This window comes from Perognathus longimembris, chromosome 8 (assembly GCF_023159225.1).
Source record: "Perognathus longimembris pacificus isolate PPM17 chromosome 8, ASM2315922v1, whole genome shotgun sequence".
NCBI classification, from domain to species: Eukaryota; Metazoa; Chordata; class Mammalia; order Rodentia; family Heteromyidae; genus Perognathus; species Perognathus longimembris.
In genome coordinates, this window is record NC_063168.1 from 58,428,297 (window position 1) to 58,444,668 (window position 16,372).

At 41.7% G+C, this 16,372-nt stretch overlaps 1 protein-coding gene across 3 annotated transcripts; it reads right to left on the bottom strand.

The window, feature by feature from the left end:
* Window positions 1–1,845: 1,845 nt before the first annotated feature.
* On the bottom strand, window positions 1,846–15,252 carry Ypel5 (yippee like 5). Of its 3 annotated transcripts, XM_048353194.1 has the most exons (4): window positions 15,109–15,221; window positions 13,898–13,924; window positions 5,437–5,601; window positions 1,846–3,729 (listed from the first exon to the last, which is right to left on the bottom strand). In XM_048353194.1, exons 3-4 carry the CDS (start codon window positions 5,575–5,577, stop codon window positions 3,505–3,507), a joined length of 366 nt encoding a protein of 121 aa, XP_048209151.1. In that variant the 5' UTR covers window positions 5,578–5,601; window positions 13,898–13,924; window positions 15,109–15,221; the 3' UTR covers window positions 1,846–3,504. The 3 variants fall into 3 exon arrangements, with proteins under 3 accessions (XP_048209151.1, XP_048209149.1, XP_048209150.1); XM_048353192.1 differs by lacking the exon at window positions 13,898–13,924 and having other exon boundaries at window positions 15,109–15,252; XM_048353193.1 differs by lacking the exon at window positions 15,109–15,221 and having other exon boundaries at window positions 13,849–13,914.
* Window positions 15,253–16,372: the final 1,120 nt, after the last annotated feature.

The following is a 16,372-nucleotide window of genomic DNA, read 5'->3' on the forward strand; positions in this document are numbered from 1 at the left end:
AGTTTGTAATTCTCATATTTATCTGACTTATGAGTCACTTTAAGCAAATGGAAAAACATAGTAATCTGTTTTTTTCTTATCCACGCCTCTGAGCTTCTGAGTCTCATTACATGTTTTTACCACAGAATAGCATATCACATATCACAAGTCTAGATTACTTTGATTTTGAGTAACTCTTTAAATGGTAATTCCTGTATTAGGAGGTTATTTTTGGATTTTGGCTAAAACAAAAAACCCCTCTGGATTTTTTGGATCTATTTCAGAGACCCATTCATGCCTTCTGGGAAGAGGGAATGAGCAGGTAGGAGTATAATTCATATATTAAACATACCTCCTGAGTGGTCATGTTGTAGAAGAAAATCTACATGTCCAGAATCACCCAATGCTTTGAAATGTATTTTATGCCTTATTATACACTTCAATTTTAGAAGCCAAAATTTTTAAGAAGCCATATACTCTAATTTAGGGACAAGTGCACACCCAAATTCTACTTACCTCTGCTTTATTCTTATAGTAGTTTTCTTATCATTGCAAAATGTTATCCTAAGAGGGAGGTTTTGTTCAGCTTAATCCTACTCTTTAGTCCCAATTCACACTTCCTTAAGATCAGAAGTTTTATATGGTTCCTGGTGGGAAGGAGGTGTTAAACACACAAGTAGTTAGGGTATATCTGATGAAATTGTGGGCTTTGGAAATGTTTGGAACTGAATCATCACATATATCTCTGAATGCTTTACAACTGGAAAATTTTCAATTCTGCTCCCATAAGATGCTGGGGCCTGTACTCAGCAATGTAAACAACCCATGCAATGTTTATGAATAGGTAAATTTAGGAAACAAACAGTACTCACCTTTTTTTCCCCTTTCAACCCTAATGCGCTCCCATTTACTGTCTCTAAAATCATCACATTTGAACCCAGAATACTCACCTTAGGGCCTCTTTTTTAAAAAAGCATGTTTAAGATTAAAATGGTCACTGTCATCTAAAATGAGTTAAGAATTCTAAAAGTTTTCAAAAGGAAAAACACTTAATTTGTATGTCCCTCAGTAATCCATGTGCTAAGCAGTAAGTTCACCTGTATTTGACCAGTTAACTCACCCCAAAGCATAATCATTCACATCAGTGTTGCCGACTTACGTTTGTCTTTCAGTAAATCTGAATGGGAGCTCCGATTTCTAAAATTTAAAAATTTTATTTTAAAATTGATTTCAGAGACTCATGCTTGCTAGGCAAGTGCTCTACCACTGAGCCATACTCCCAAATCCGGCAAATACTGACATATGTATACATACATGGATGCATTTCATGCCAGTACATTTGCTTGGCCTTTTCACTAAAGGCTAGTGCTCTACCATTTGAGTCACAGCTCTTCTAGCTTTTTGCTGTTTAACTGGAGGTAAAAGTCTCAGGGACTTTTCTGCCTAGGCTGACTTTGAACTGCTATCCTTAGATCTCAACTTCCTGAGTAGGTTAAGATTACAGGTGAGAGCCACCAATGCCTGGCAAATTCAGGGTTTTTAAAGGAAGGTATAGAGGAAAATTTATGGCTGTATCTTCCAGTCACCTAAAATATAACCTTGTGACATTTGTAATTAATTTACTTTTTCAAATACTAAACCACAGTTGTCTGTTTCCAAGGCAAAATGATTTCAAAGAAGTTAATATTGGCAGACTCGAATGGTTTTTTTGGTATAAATTAAGCCGAGTTAACAAAGAATGGTCATTTTATCACTCTCAAGCACAGAAAGCAATAGCCACTCAAAGGTATGGAATATATCTTCAGAGATTTGAAACAATGATCACTAAAGAGGATCAGTGGAAAATAATTAGCAGTATTGCACCAATGCAAGGCAAAATATACTTTATTTTGACAGCAAATGCACATAGTGCTGTAGTAAGGCATGCTTCTAGGTATAGCTATCTGCATTTCACCAAAGGCCAGTATGGAAATTGATGGAAATGAATGCTGTTTTTCAAGGCTTCAAGATTTCATTCACATTGCAGAACAGAGACAATCTGTGTCCACTTACTTCAAATGCAGTATTATACTATACCTATACTTAATGCCTCTAACCAAGAGCCCAAAGCTTAACTGTACTCAGAAGTCACTAATATCAATGACAGAAAGCGTTCACTAACAACAGAAGCAAATTTCCTTTCTAGACATCCTGAAAACTGAACATGCAAACATTCATGCACTCATTTGACAGCATTTTTGCTGTCAGATGTTCCAAAATTAAATACTAGGATACCTAGTATATCCTAGCAGTTAGACAAAGAAATACTTACACATTAATACTTTATAATGTCATAAATTTGGAGCTAACACCCTGAGTCAAAGTTGACCCCTTCTCACCTGAGAGTACCAAGTACAGTTCAAAGCCAATTAACTGAACTTTTAAGGGAAGATCTGAAAAAAAGTAAGGCTAATATGAGATCTAAACCTTTTCATGAAAATTAGTAGGCTCTGTAGACCTCAATGTCAATGCACAACTGAGGGGTTGAAATGCTTTGTAAAGCAGTATTTTCAGATAAGCCGCTTCATTTCTCCCTTCTTTTAAAACAGATACAGATTAAAGGCTTTCTGCATGGATGCATACTGATATTCTGTCCAACTGTTTTCTAATGTAAAACTGTGGGGATTTGAACAGTATGCTTTCATTTACACAAATATCCTCTATAGTTAATTTAGTGTAAGGTATGTAAAAGCACTTAACTACTATGAAAGTTACTTATCAGACTCTGCTCTTCTGAAAGGTGTTTTTAAAAGCAACACAGGACCAAAAACATCCAACTATTTACTTTATTTATATTACTATGCTTAAGTTACATGGAAAAAAAAAAAACAACCAAGCAGTTCTGCCCCATTTCAGAAAAAATTTCCAATCAACACCAATTATGTGGTGATAAACAACTAGGAATGGTGACATCTTTGGGTCAAGACTGACAAGGAAAAATGGGCTCTGGTGCTATGGTTCATCTCCAACAAGAATATGGCACACTGGCCAGCACAAGCCATGCTAACACTGAGCCTTTAGCGCTGGGCACAGATTCGGATCTCTTCTCTGAAGCTAGCAAATCAAATGAAATAACTGGGTTAAAAAAAGTTTTAAAATGAAGCCCAAATAAAGTTTAAAACCATGCTCCTGACATATTCTCCATCAAAGTTTACATAAAACACACTTTTTCCACTCTAATAGCCCCAATTTTTTCCTCACATAGCCTACCACGTAGCTGCAGAGAGACTCTTCTGCCTCAAGATGTAAACAAGGGAAAAAAAATTAACGGCATGTGCATAGTATTCTCTACACAATGCTGTTGGATGGAAAATACAAAATCTAAAAAAAAAAAGAGAGAGAGAAAGAAAGGTTCCATCTTAGATTCTCACAACCTCTTGTTCCGCAGTTCATGAATCCGACTCTGATGCTAAGGTGACAGTGTATGTAAGTAGATTTGTTTTCAGTGAAGGAAACCTGGGAAAAGATGGATTTATCTCTTTTTCTTCAAGAGTTATCTGATGGTACATGCTCCTCAAAGCCCTCACTCTCTCGAACTAGAGCACGTTCCAGGATCACACGGCCTTCCTTATAACGCTGGCTGTCTTCAGTAGCAAACTCATAGATCCATCCCAGTTTGCTATTGCAGTTTTTGCAGCTCACATCTCGAACCATGTGGCGGCCAGTGAGCATGACTCGATCTTGAACTTCACTGTACTGCAGATTAACTACCTAAAAAAACATGCAGAAAAGAAAATTGAAAGGCAGGTATGTTATCTGTTAAGTAAGTACACAGTAGTATGGTTGGTGCCATAACATTGAGCAAAAAGAGATGCTGTTACTTCAGTCAAACCTGCAATGCCCTTCCTCAAGAGCTATTTTTTTTCTTGCTGCCAGGACAGATAAACATTGGCAATTGCACTGCACTGGACATCTAATGCAACCATGCTTTATTGTACTAGTCACTTCACACTATTCACACATGCTAGCTATATTTTGTATTGTACTGAAAAAAGGGTCTAGAATTGGGAGTCACGAAAGAAAAACAGAGAGTAAGATATCACAAGAAATGTACACACTGCCCTACTATGTAACTGTACCCTTTTTGCACAACACCTTGTCAAAAAAATTTGTGTTCAGGGGCTGGAGATATGGCCTACTGGCAAGAGAGCTTGCCTCGTATACATGAGGCCATGGGTTCAATTCCCCAGCACCACATATACAGAAAACGGCCAGAAGTGGCGCTGTGGCTCAAGTGGTAGAGTGCTAGCCTTGAGCAAAAGGAAGCCAGGGACAGTGCCCAGGCCCTGAGTCCAAGGCCCAGGACTGGCCAAAAAAAAAAAAAAATTGTGTTCAATTAATAATTAAATAAAAAAAAAAAAGAATTGGGAGTCACGAAGTGTAGGTCTCAGTCCAACTGCTACTGTATACTATTCAATGATTATGACTGCAACTAGATAAGTGTAAAAGAACACATTATATCATCCATGTTCCAGAAAATATTTGTTGGGCTGGGATTTAGCTCAGTGGAAGAGCGTCTGCCTGGCAAGCACAAGGCCCCGAGTTCGGTCCTCAGCTCTGGGGGAAAAAAAACAACAAAAAACTATAAAAGACCAGAAAATGTTTGTCAATTAGTTTCTGAGAATGTGTTTTATATAAAAATTAGATTGGGATAGACAGCCTATTAAACTATTCAGTGAAAAACAATTTTCAAGTAAGTTAAAGGACAATGACCACAAGGGAGTAGGTTCTAAGACAGTCTGTGATGAATTTCCGATGATTCTAAATAACCAACAACACTTTACAATTTACTTTTCTGCAAACAACCAGATGGTAAATATTTTTAGCTTTGAAGGCTCTATGGTCTTTATTCCAACTATTTAACTCTGTAGCATGAACACAGCAGTAGATAATATATAAATGAACAAATATGGTTGTATTATACCATTATCAAGTTTTATTTGTAGAAATAGATGGCTAGCCTGCTGGATAACCCATGCCCTGTATTTAAGTATAAAGTTCAAGGGAAACACATTATAATTCTCATTGTAAGGAATTCTTTAAGCCTTTTGAACTTACATTCCAAGCTAAGAATGGCTATACGTGCTCATAATCCCAGCTACACAGTAGGCAGAGACAGGAGAAGCACAAGTTTGAGGCCAATCCAGGCAAAGGTAACAGCAAGATTCTCTTAAAAAACAAAGTATCTGGGAGTATAGCTCAAGTTGTAGAATGCTTACCAAACATACACAGGGCCTGGGTGCAGTCCCCAGTATGTCACTTCATGAGGTCACACAATGGATAAGCCAATGAGCAATCAATTCTACAGAATTAAGCTCATCCTAACTCTTCTTGGTATCTGCGGCTCCTAAGGAGAGTACTCTGGTGTTGCTGTCAAATACAGCCACTAAATTTAGGAATGAAATTTTTCTCACCAACCTTGTTAAAAAGAAATGCTCTACCAGTGGCGCCTGTAAACCGAGTGGAGATGAGTTCTGAGCGGTTGGTGAGGATTGTATCACAGTTTGCACAAGAAAACAGGCGGGTACCACCGATATGATCAAGGAAAATTCTGCCCATTTTGATAGCTGCAGTTCTAAACACCTAGCAGCAAACAGAAAACGAAATGCATTATGGTTAAAAAATGTCTAGCTAGCAGAGAACCATTTATATACATGTCATTTTTGCATCTCAGTATTTGCTATGTGAAACAGCTGACCCTAAACAAATGGTTCTAAAGTTCACACATTGGACAAACAGGCAGATCCCAAACCAAGACCCTTTGAGAAACAGAAACTGTGAAAAATATGGAAAGTGGAATTGCAAAAAATGAAAGATTATAAAGTACTGGCACAGAGACAAGGAAAGAAACTTGTAGCACAGGTATCTAAGTATACATTCTGAGAATGTGTTAATTCAAGAAAAGATGTGGGGACTGGGTGGATACAAAGGGTACCTGACAAACAAAAAGGACAGAAAATACAGTGATGGAACACTTGCCTAACATGCTTGGGGCTGCATGTACACACACGTGCACACATGCGCGCGCACACACACACAAAGAAGGGAGTTTGGGAGCAAGAGGTGATTAAGTCTGGTTACTGGGCACACCAAAAACTGTATGGTGGTGATGGCACCAATTTTGAGTCAGAGTCTAGGGAGCACCATGGTTTATTTTAAAACTGTCACAGCTCAGAGATGACTTCCACAGATGACTGTAAACCAATCAAAAAGGTTATTAACTGGTCAAAGGTTACACAGTTTTACATGGCTGTTAAATACAGAAAATCAGCTGGAATGCAGTGCTATCCAACTTCAAGACAAAGTTCTTCCACTACTTCCCATTACTTTCCCCATAAAAAAGGGGACTCAAGATGGTCTAGGCCTGGCATAAGATTATAACATCACAAAAAGAAACAGAACTTATCTTTAAACTCTATGAACAGAATCACAGAAGTGCTGAAACACTCAAAGTTTTTAAATAAATTTGTCAAACTAGGATAAGCACAATACTTTTACGTTAGAAAAGCTGAGCACTCGTGGCCCATACTTGTAATACTAGCTAGCTTGGGCAAAGAAGTCCAGAAGCATCTGTTTCCAAAATAACTAGCAAAGAGCAGGAGTAGTAGAATGTTGACTGAAGAGCAAGCTGGGCCAGTGCAAGGTTCTGAGTTCAAACAAAGAAGTTAAAAGATGTATCTCCTTAAATTCATTACAATTAATTATTCTAGGAAATATGCTTTAGGATATAGATATACTCAAGAATCTACTTCAACCTTAATTTTAACAATTATTGGTAAGTATAGCTATCAGCTCTTAAAGTATTTAATTTTATAAATCTTTAGAATGGCATGCAGAGAGGATATAATTGCTCCTTAGGGTGGGGTCAGGGAGAGAAACTCCAGAAAGTCTGTACTCCACTGTCAAAAATTTTAAAAAACTTCCAAGGGTTGAAGACATGGCTCAAATATTAAGAGTGTGAAGCAAGTGTGAAAGCCCTTTGTTCAAACCCAAGTAACATCAAAAAAACAAAACCCACATTCTTTCTACAGACTTCCTCAGTAATTAGGCAGTCCTGATGTGATCACAAGTACACTAATAAACATCACTGACTCCCACTCCCCTTAAGCCCTGGACTAAAAATAGACTTACGATATTTAACTTTCTAATTACATACTTCCCTGCAAAATAACAAAAAGTAATCCTTATTGCCTATTTTTATCACCTTTAAAACTCTAGCATTACTTTTTCCAGATGCTTAATAAACAACATAATAGACTATATAACAAGTGGTACAGCACTTTCTTAGCACGTTTGTCCTAGGGCAACAACTGACTAGAGATGAGTAGTAACTACCCCACCCCCACACCATTTCATTTGTTCATTCTTCTCTGTTTTATACGATTACCTCACCATTTCATTTATGAGATGCACACAATACAAATGATACATTCAACCAACTTGTGAATGATTGATTTTGGTCCTGTTACCAGGAAGGACTCACAGAAAGGTATTTAGTCTCAGTAGCAAAGGATTCAGCAACATCAGATGTTTCACTTGAGGAGTCACAGCCTCCAGCTAGCTAAAGTGTCTAGGTCTGATTTCAAAGCTAATTTTCCTTCAAACTTGTTAACATTTTCATACTGTAATTTATTTCAATCCTAACGCAGTGTTAACTGATGTTTCTGTACTGAGCTTGGCAAACAGAATGTTATGGAAAACGTCATCGACTTCAAATGAATGCTCTCTATGCCTTCTACAGAAGTCATTCTATCTTTGACTCAAACTTACATACAATTCAGCTGTGACTGACCATTTGGTACTGGACAAAAAAAAGATTTAATATGCCTTCTTTTATCTTGCTTCAAATTCAGACTATTTTGACTCTTTACCAAAGTATTTTTACTGGATCCAATTATGTGATTCATTACCCAGGACCAAAAATACATCTGGGCAGAACCTTATGTTACACTATTCTGAGTGTGGTTGCCATTTATAGAGTTCTATCTATGTATTTTTAAACTGTAAAATGTAGGGAGATTTTGCCAGAATGTTATGAAGTCTAGCCTTTAGGAAGTAGAAAAACTTCTGCACTGGCATTTAGGTTCCTAGGGTTAAGTGTTAGCTTTGCAAGGTTAGAAATGAACCTAGTACTGACTTAAAACTATTTAATCTCTCAAGAGGCTTACATAGACTAGAATGTCACCACTATGTATCCCTGGAAAATTTATGGTGAATCTTGATCACCAGTGTCATGACATTTAACGGTGATTAGGTCATGATTGCATAACACTTATTAGGAGATTAGTGGCCTCATAAGAGGCCCCTGAGGGCTACCTTGCCCCTTTCTACCATGTAAGGACACAGCTGGAGGAGGCTACCAATGACTTCAAAATAGACACTTAACAGACACCAAATATACTAGAGCCTTGCTCCTGAAATCCCCAGCCTCCAAACCAGGAGAAAGAAACACCAGTACAGTACAGCATCTGGTCACAGTAGCGTGAATGGACTAAGCTAGCCACACTTCATCCTTTGATGAGGAGGGGCACTAAAAAGCTAAGACTCGGAGTAGGGAATATGGCTTAGCAGTAAAGTGCATGCCTAGCTTGCATGAAGCCCTGGGTTCGATTCCTCAGCACCACATCAACAGAAAAAGCCAAAAGTGATGTTGTGGCTCAAGAGGTAGAGTGCTAGCCTTGAGGAGAAACAAGCCAGACAGTGTTCGAGGCCCCAAGTCCAAGCCCAAAGACTAGCAAAAAAAAAAAAAAAAAGAAACAGACTGTTGATTCTCCAAAGTGGCCAAAGGCTCTGAACTAAATCTTGCTCCAGTTCTTGAATCCTGGGCTGTAGGATTCTGTCTTCCCCTCCCCCCACAGACTTATCATGAACTCCTCCCATTCCAGGCCCTTCTACTAGTGCACCTTAATCTCAGTAGACCACAACCAATCACACTCTCCTAGACTAGGGAGAACAAGTGACTAAAAAACTGATAACATTAAAAAACAGAAACCACTCCCTAGAGAAATCAGACTTACCTTATCTAGGTAGGACTTTACAGTCAAAGAGTGTGTCCTATGTCCTACTAAACACAATACACAAGCACAAATGCCACTACAATTGTGTTGCATTAAGACCAGAGAAATGTGCTCAAACACTGCTTTTTATGAGACAGGGCCTCAAGATTATAGTGCAGGTTGAACTGGAATGCTGTAGCACAGGCCTTCATCCCCTGAAAGTGGCATTAGAAAACTTGCATCAGTACACCTAGCTAGAACTGCTTCTTAAAAATGAATGAACACCAACTTTACTGGGCTTGGGGTGTGGGATTCAGCGGAAGAATGCTTGCTAGTATTTATCTAAGAGGCCTGGGTACAGGTTCAATCCCTAGCATCTCCTCAGCACCACGAGAAATAAAAAATCATGACAGTTTATTAAGGAATACCTTACATATGATAAGATAAAATTTATTCACTCTAAGTGTGCCACTCAATTTTTAGCTAATTTACAAAGCTGCAACACCTTCCCCACAAACAAGCTTTAGAATGCTTCCATTTCCCACAGACCAGACCAGACCATCCCTTCTCCCACACCCGGCAACCAGCAAGCACTAATCTGTTTTCTGTGATTATTTTTACACCCAAAATATCTCCCACGTATGCTAATCACTTTGCTCGCCTTAGTGGAAGCTCAAGTCCCTCCAGCCACACACTTCTGAAACAGAGTGAAAGCTTTCACAGATGTCCTTTCTCTGATGATTCTGAGGAACTTAACTGTCTCACAGTAGGAAAAATGAGTGCTTTGGTATTTATCAGTACTATTGTTCAAGGTTTAAAGTGGAAATTATGGCCAAACCCATCATAAACACCCAGGTTTACTTAACATGCTCTTTCCTTATCAGTATCTCAAGTAAAACCCAGTCATTTGATAGTCTTGATTTTTATAAGCGAGACTTCCATTCTAGTCTTGTACAGCTTCCAGTCTGAAATAAGAAAATTACCAAACTCATTTAACAGTTGGTTGGAGAATATAGTCTCAGTTTATCCTCTTACCTGAAATGACAGGCCAGGGCAGGACAAAAATTTAAGTGAATTCATAAGTGATCTTTAGATCACATTTCAGTAGTTTTTTCAACTTATTCTTTCCAAATATCTCCCTTTGACTACAATTTCAAATTCCTATTTTACCAGGAGTTTCTGGGGAAGCAATCACATTTTAAGACCTCTACTTTTGTATTAGCTTTTTTTTTAAATTTACAGAAGTCAAAGAATGAGGAAAAAAAAGATATTTCTCTTTCAATAATCTATGAAAGACAAAATCCCCAGGAATGTATTAAAACTAGATGTGACAGACTACATAATTTCTTAGATTGTAGGTAAATAATTCTAAAAAGTCTCTAAAAAGTATATACACTTGTATATCTTCACAACTGAAATATGATTGTATTTTTAGTCTAGCTTGTTAAGTATTTTCCTTAAGAGTAGCAAGCAAATGACGGTCCATGAGCCAAATGTCATTTGTCCCTGTCTAAGCTATAAATTAATTCTATAATTTGTAAATGACTGGTTAAAAATAAACAAGGACTATTTTGTGACACAGAAGTATAACATGAAATTCTAGAGTGGTGATAAAACATCTTTGGATCACAGCCACATGTTTGATCATACTCAGCTGCTTTCTCACTACAGTGGTAATTTGTTTAGTTGCTAATCAAGTTTGCTACGTAAACTTGGGGTCCCAAAATTCAAAATAATCACGATTCCTCTCCTTACAAATATCCTGCTCAAAAACATTCTTTGCAGTGAAACACCTTCTTAGTTAGAAATCCATTTTTTTCTCAGAAAAAAAGAAACTTGTTAGCAATTAGGTTTAAAAATCAATAGGATGTCAAGGTTAAAGCTCCCTGCTCCAAGTTTAAAATGGATTTTCTAGGTAAAATTCTCAACTTTCTATAACCAGTTCAGTATGTTAAAGGCTGATGAACTAACTATATGAAGACTATATCAATTAATAGATATTTATCTGAGGGATGAGAATTAAATGGACTATATTCTGAGAACAGTGATTGGCACACAGTGATGCTAAACAAAGTTCAGTGAAACTAAGACTATCTTTTTCTACATATCCCATTCCAACTCCTCCATCACAGATAAGGAAGCCAGACTCAAAATAATAGGAAACAATGAACTGTTTTTACCTCTTCTTACTTACAGAAATGTAAGAAATGAAGGGACAGAAATCAAGAGAAGAGGAAAACTTGAAACCTTCTGAAGCATCTCAAATTCTTGGTGTCACAGTTCTAGTTCTTAAAATAAAAGTGCTTGTCTTCCCTATAATTAAAAATCCAGTTTGCTCTTGACCCTGGCAAGTGGAATTAGCCAGAGGAGGTACCACTTCCCAACTCTTAAAAATACCAGCGAGAACAATAAGTATCTATTTGCATCTCACAGGACCTTCAAAGAAAACCTACCTGTTCTGAAAGACCTTTTCTCAGTGAAGGAATTACCCACAGAACACACACTTCAAGGAACTCTACCACAGGATAGACCACGAGGGTTTTCCATTGTACCAAAAAGGGGTACACAGTTACCAAGACCCCAAAGCAGGAATCCTACTACATTAGAACCTAGTTTATGACATCTACCCTTTTTCCTGAGGCAGTTTGATTTAAATCCAAACAAAATCATGAGCCAGGCACTGGTGGCTCATGCCTATAATCCTAGCTACTCAGGAGGCTGAGAACAGAGGGCCACGGTTCAAAGGTTCAAAGCCAGCCCAGGGCAGCAAAGTCCATGAGACTCTCATCTCTAATTAACCACCAGAAAACTGGAAATGGTGCTGTGGCTTAAGTGGTGGAGCGCTAGCTTTGAGCTGAAGAGCTCAGGGGCAGCGCCCAGGCCCAGAGTTCAAGCCCCACAACCAAAAGAACTATCAGTGCTAGGCTAAGTACAATAAGGATCATTATTATGAAGATTTAATGCTTCTATAATTTTATCAAGTACTTTATAGATTTGTAGCTATTCTATACTAATTTGAAGCTATATAGGGAAACAAGTTTTATTCATAAAACCAATTTTTAAGTTCTCATAGAAATATTTACCACAAGGTTAAAGCAACAGTGGAATGTTATACATGCCTTGGTTCTTTCCTTCTTTAATACCTTGTTAAATTGTTTCCAAGTTTACTACATTTCTATAATTCTGCTTAATCATCATGGGAATAGAAGGCCAGTGATATAACTCAGCCAGTTATGAGTCAGCAAACAATCTGAGTTGGTAATCTCCCCAAAAAGTCTGTAGGCATGACGAATTCATTATCTCCTGTTTGTTGTGATACAATGCTGGAAGTTTTGAGTTAGATGGTCTGAAGCACAATTTAACTGTCTCATTTCCTGATTCAAGTGTCAGGGTAAATTCTTGACTTGGGACCTATTTTACACACCCATTACTACACAGGATTACCAGGGAAATTGATATTGGTGTGTAAGTTATTGAGGCACTATAAAAACCTTAAAGGATATTCTGGGCACAAATATACTGAATATATAGTAATATACTGATAATTGCCCTTGGGTCTCACAGCCTGTTTTTGTGGGGTAGTAGGAAGTTTTACTTAAAAAAATTTTTTTTTCTATTAGCAAGGCAAAATTTACTTCTGTGCAAAATGGTGCACCATTGGGCTGGGAATATGGCCTAGTGGCAAGAGTGCTTGCCTCCTATACATGAAGCCAGGGACAGTGCCCAGGCCCTGAGTTCACAGCCTAGGACTGGCAAAAAAAAAAAAAATGGTGCACCATTGGCAAGCAAGCATCAAGCTTAACTTCTTTTTTCCACAGAATTTTTTGGCCTTGTTTCTAAATCTGCTTCTCTTCCCTTTTACTTAAAAAGGGAACAGTAGATGCAAATAAGTCTAGAGAGAAGTTCTCAATGAACCAGCCAGATAACATTATTTAACATTATTAACAGTATTTCCCCAATCTTATTTAGAAAAGCTAGAGTTAAAATTTAACTTAGGTTTCCTGTATAATTAAACAAATTTCACCACCTTCTGTAGAGATAAGAAGGTTGCTAGATATAAACTGTAATGGGCAGTAGGCCAAATGAAGATTAACCAAAGTAGGCTTTAGCTCCTTCCAAAGAGTGTATACAGTGTACTTGATGTTCCAGAACATACCCAGAAAGACAATAGGGTATCTGTGTGACAAATTCCACAAGCCTCCACTTTCTTGCTAGATGTAAATGTTCGGGCCTATTTTTTAAAGCCCTTTTCTGCCTAAAAGCAACCAAAGCCTGTTCATTTTCCAAGCCTAAGCAATTACCAATTCATTTCAGAATGCTTCCCACTTCCTCTTCATTGTCTCATCGTTGTAACTCTTATTTCATAATGTGTATCTATTATATATACACATATGTGGTTTGGGGTTTTTTCATGGGGGAAGGGCTGTCCTCTCATCTTTTTCAATCAAGACTGGCGCCAGGTTTTAGCTGGTTAACTTAAAATACACTCTGCAAGATCTGTCGGCCCAGGCTAGCTTTGAACCTAATACTCAGATCTCTGGAATACTGGCGTGAATCACTCAGGCACGGGTTCATAACTAATAATAAATAAACTGTTGCAACTCAATTTTGTGACTTTTTCTAATTTCCTTTTAATCTGACCCAGAATAAATATGTGAAAAATTTGTAGGAAAAGAATCCACCAAAGCCTTTCACATCTGGCACGCATTATGTACCCTGGAAACACTGCGTGCTTTCTGCTTCCGCTGAATGGGGCACCAGCTGAGGTCCTGTGTATGTGTCAGTACAGGTTAGCCAGCACCTATTCTATTACCCCCCCCCCCAGTTACTTCACCAGCAAGTCTACTAATTTTCCAAAAAACACAAGGTTAGCCCGAGGTTACTTCAGATTTTCCGTCTGTCCAGGAGACCTGGAATACAAAATCCTCAGATTACCAACAGGGCTCAGTAAACAGAAAAAGTTTTAAAAATAAATGAGCGATCTGTATACCTTCCCCGCCTCTCCCTGGAAAGGGAGATGAGTCGGTGGTGTCAGGGGCTAAACCGATCTGTGTAGCATTTCAGTATCCCACTCGCGCTGATAGGGAATCCTCGCTCGTCCCAATCTTACCCACCTGCACCGGATGAGGGAGGGTAGGGCAGTGTGCGGGGCACGCCTACCGCTCCACCTGCGACCCCGGGCGGGACCGACTGGACCCCGCAACTCTGCAGGGGGAAACCGCGAGGCTACCCCCCCACCACCCCGCCCGCGGAGGGCCCAGCTGATCACGGTCACGTGACGCCCGCCGGCCAATCACGAGGCGCAGGGCGGCGAGCGCGGCGGCGGCGGCGGGGCCTCCTCCGGCACAACAAACACGGGCCGAACAGCTGGGCGGGCGCTGCGGCCCGCAGCTGGGGCAGGTTGCCCGTCAGTCTCCCCGAGCCGGAGGGCAGGAGGGTAAAGGCGGTGGGTGTTTACGGGGCAGAGGCAGACACTGATCTTCCCAGCACGAGCTCAGTCCCTCGGACCAGGCGAGGGGAGGGCGCCTTCCGAACTGCGGCGACCCCCCTCTCCCCCGCCATCTCGGCCGGGGACCACTCGGCGCGAGCTCGGACTCCGCGGCGGGCCCCCGAGCGCGCCCCCGACGCGGCGGCGGGCACGGCGGCCGTGGGGGCGGGGCGGCCCGGGAGGCCGGGGAGGGGAAGGGACGGGGGAGGCGCGCCGGGCAAACTGTCCGCCGACGGGCGCCCCCACGGACACCGCCGAGCGCTCGGCGTGAAGCCGCCCCGGGGCGCGGGCGCGCGGAGGGTCGCGGCTGTTGTGGTCGCGCCGGTAGCCCCGTGGCGCGGCGGGGGCGGGCCGACGGCGGCCGCAGCGCCAGAGCCTCACAAAGAGGAGCGGCCCAGCCCACCGGACCGCGGCCCCGCACCGCGGGCCTCCCGGACGACTCGGGGGGCGGCCGCGTCGGGACCCCGGGAGGTGCGCAGCGAGGAAGAGGCACTTCCTGCCCGGGCCCCCGCCCCGGGCCGCTCCCCGAGGGCTTGGAAGCCACCCAGCGTGAAGAGTTCCCGGGTCCCCACCGTCCCCAAGCCCGGCCCCCGTCGCCGCACTCACCCCGAACGGCGGTGAGACCGGCGCTGCCAGCAACTCCTCGCTCCCCAGCTGGGTCGAAGCCCCTCGGCCTCCAGAAGCTCCAGGTTTAGTCAGGCCCCAGCCTTGGCCCCGCCTCTCCCTGGTCCGGCCTCAGCGCCAATCACCCGGCTACGCTCCGCCCCCTCTCCAGTCGGCTCTCCCGGTTGGTCCGGAACAGACTTCATGTCTAGGCCCCGCCCCTCTCTCTGGCATCCTGCCCTTTCTTCTGGGCCCCGCCCCTTCCCTGGCTCACCCTCCCCCCCACTCCCGCTTCGCTAGGCTGGGCGGCCCACCCCTCGCCCCAGACGCAGAACTGGGGCTGGCTCACAGTCGCTTGCCCCGCCCCAGGCCTGACACCTCGGGCTCGTACAGCCAATCAAAGAGGCTAACTCTGCCCCCTCTCCCGAAATGGCCAATGCGGTGAGGCCGAGGACCCGCCCCCTCCTCCCAGCTGAGAGCACACAACACAGCGTCCACGTGAGTCAGCTACTTAAAGGAAAAGGCTCAGCCTTTCTGTGGCAGCTGGGACTCGGGTGCGTCCCCAAGCTTCGCCTGGTGGCTGCTGAGGCCTAGCTTCCTGATGCCCTGTGAGGCCCGAGATGACAATGAAAAACAACAGGCTGTTTCCTAGACAGAGCAGGTGCCTGGGTTCAAATGCACTGTAAGGGTACATTGTCATTGATTTCTGTGAAGCCCATTCCTTTTTTCACTCCTTATATTCCTATTCACAAACCTAAGCCCTTTGAAATTCCTGAAACATCTGTGGCCAGAAGAAAAAAAAAGGATATTTTTTCGACTTTATTTACAATTCCTTGAGTTTACTCTTGGCATTGGAAATGATTCTAAAACAAAACAAAACAACAAAAACAAAAAAAAATACCAGATGAGACTCCAGCAGGGAGCCTGTGGCGACTCACACCTGAAACCCTAACTACTCCGCTGAGCTCTGAGGATCATGGTTCAAAACTAGCCCAGGCGGGAAAGTCCTAGAGACTCCCATCACCAATTAACTACCAAAAAGCTACACGTGGAGCTATGGATTAAGTAGTAGAGCCCAAGCATTAAGCAGATAAAAAGCTAAAGGAAAACCCCAGAGTTCAAGCCACAATACCCCCCCCCCAAAAAAAATTATCTCTACTGTTGCCTCCTAGGACTGGGATTTGTTTGTTGAAAAGGTAGTTGTGGGGCTGGGAATGTGGCCTAGTGGTAGAGTGCCTGCCTAGCATGCATGAAGCCCTGGGTTCTT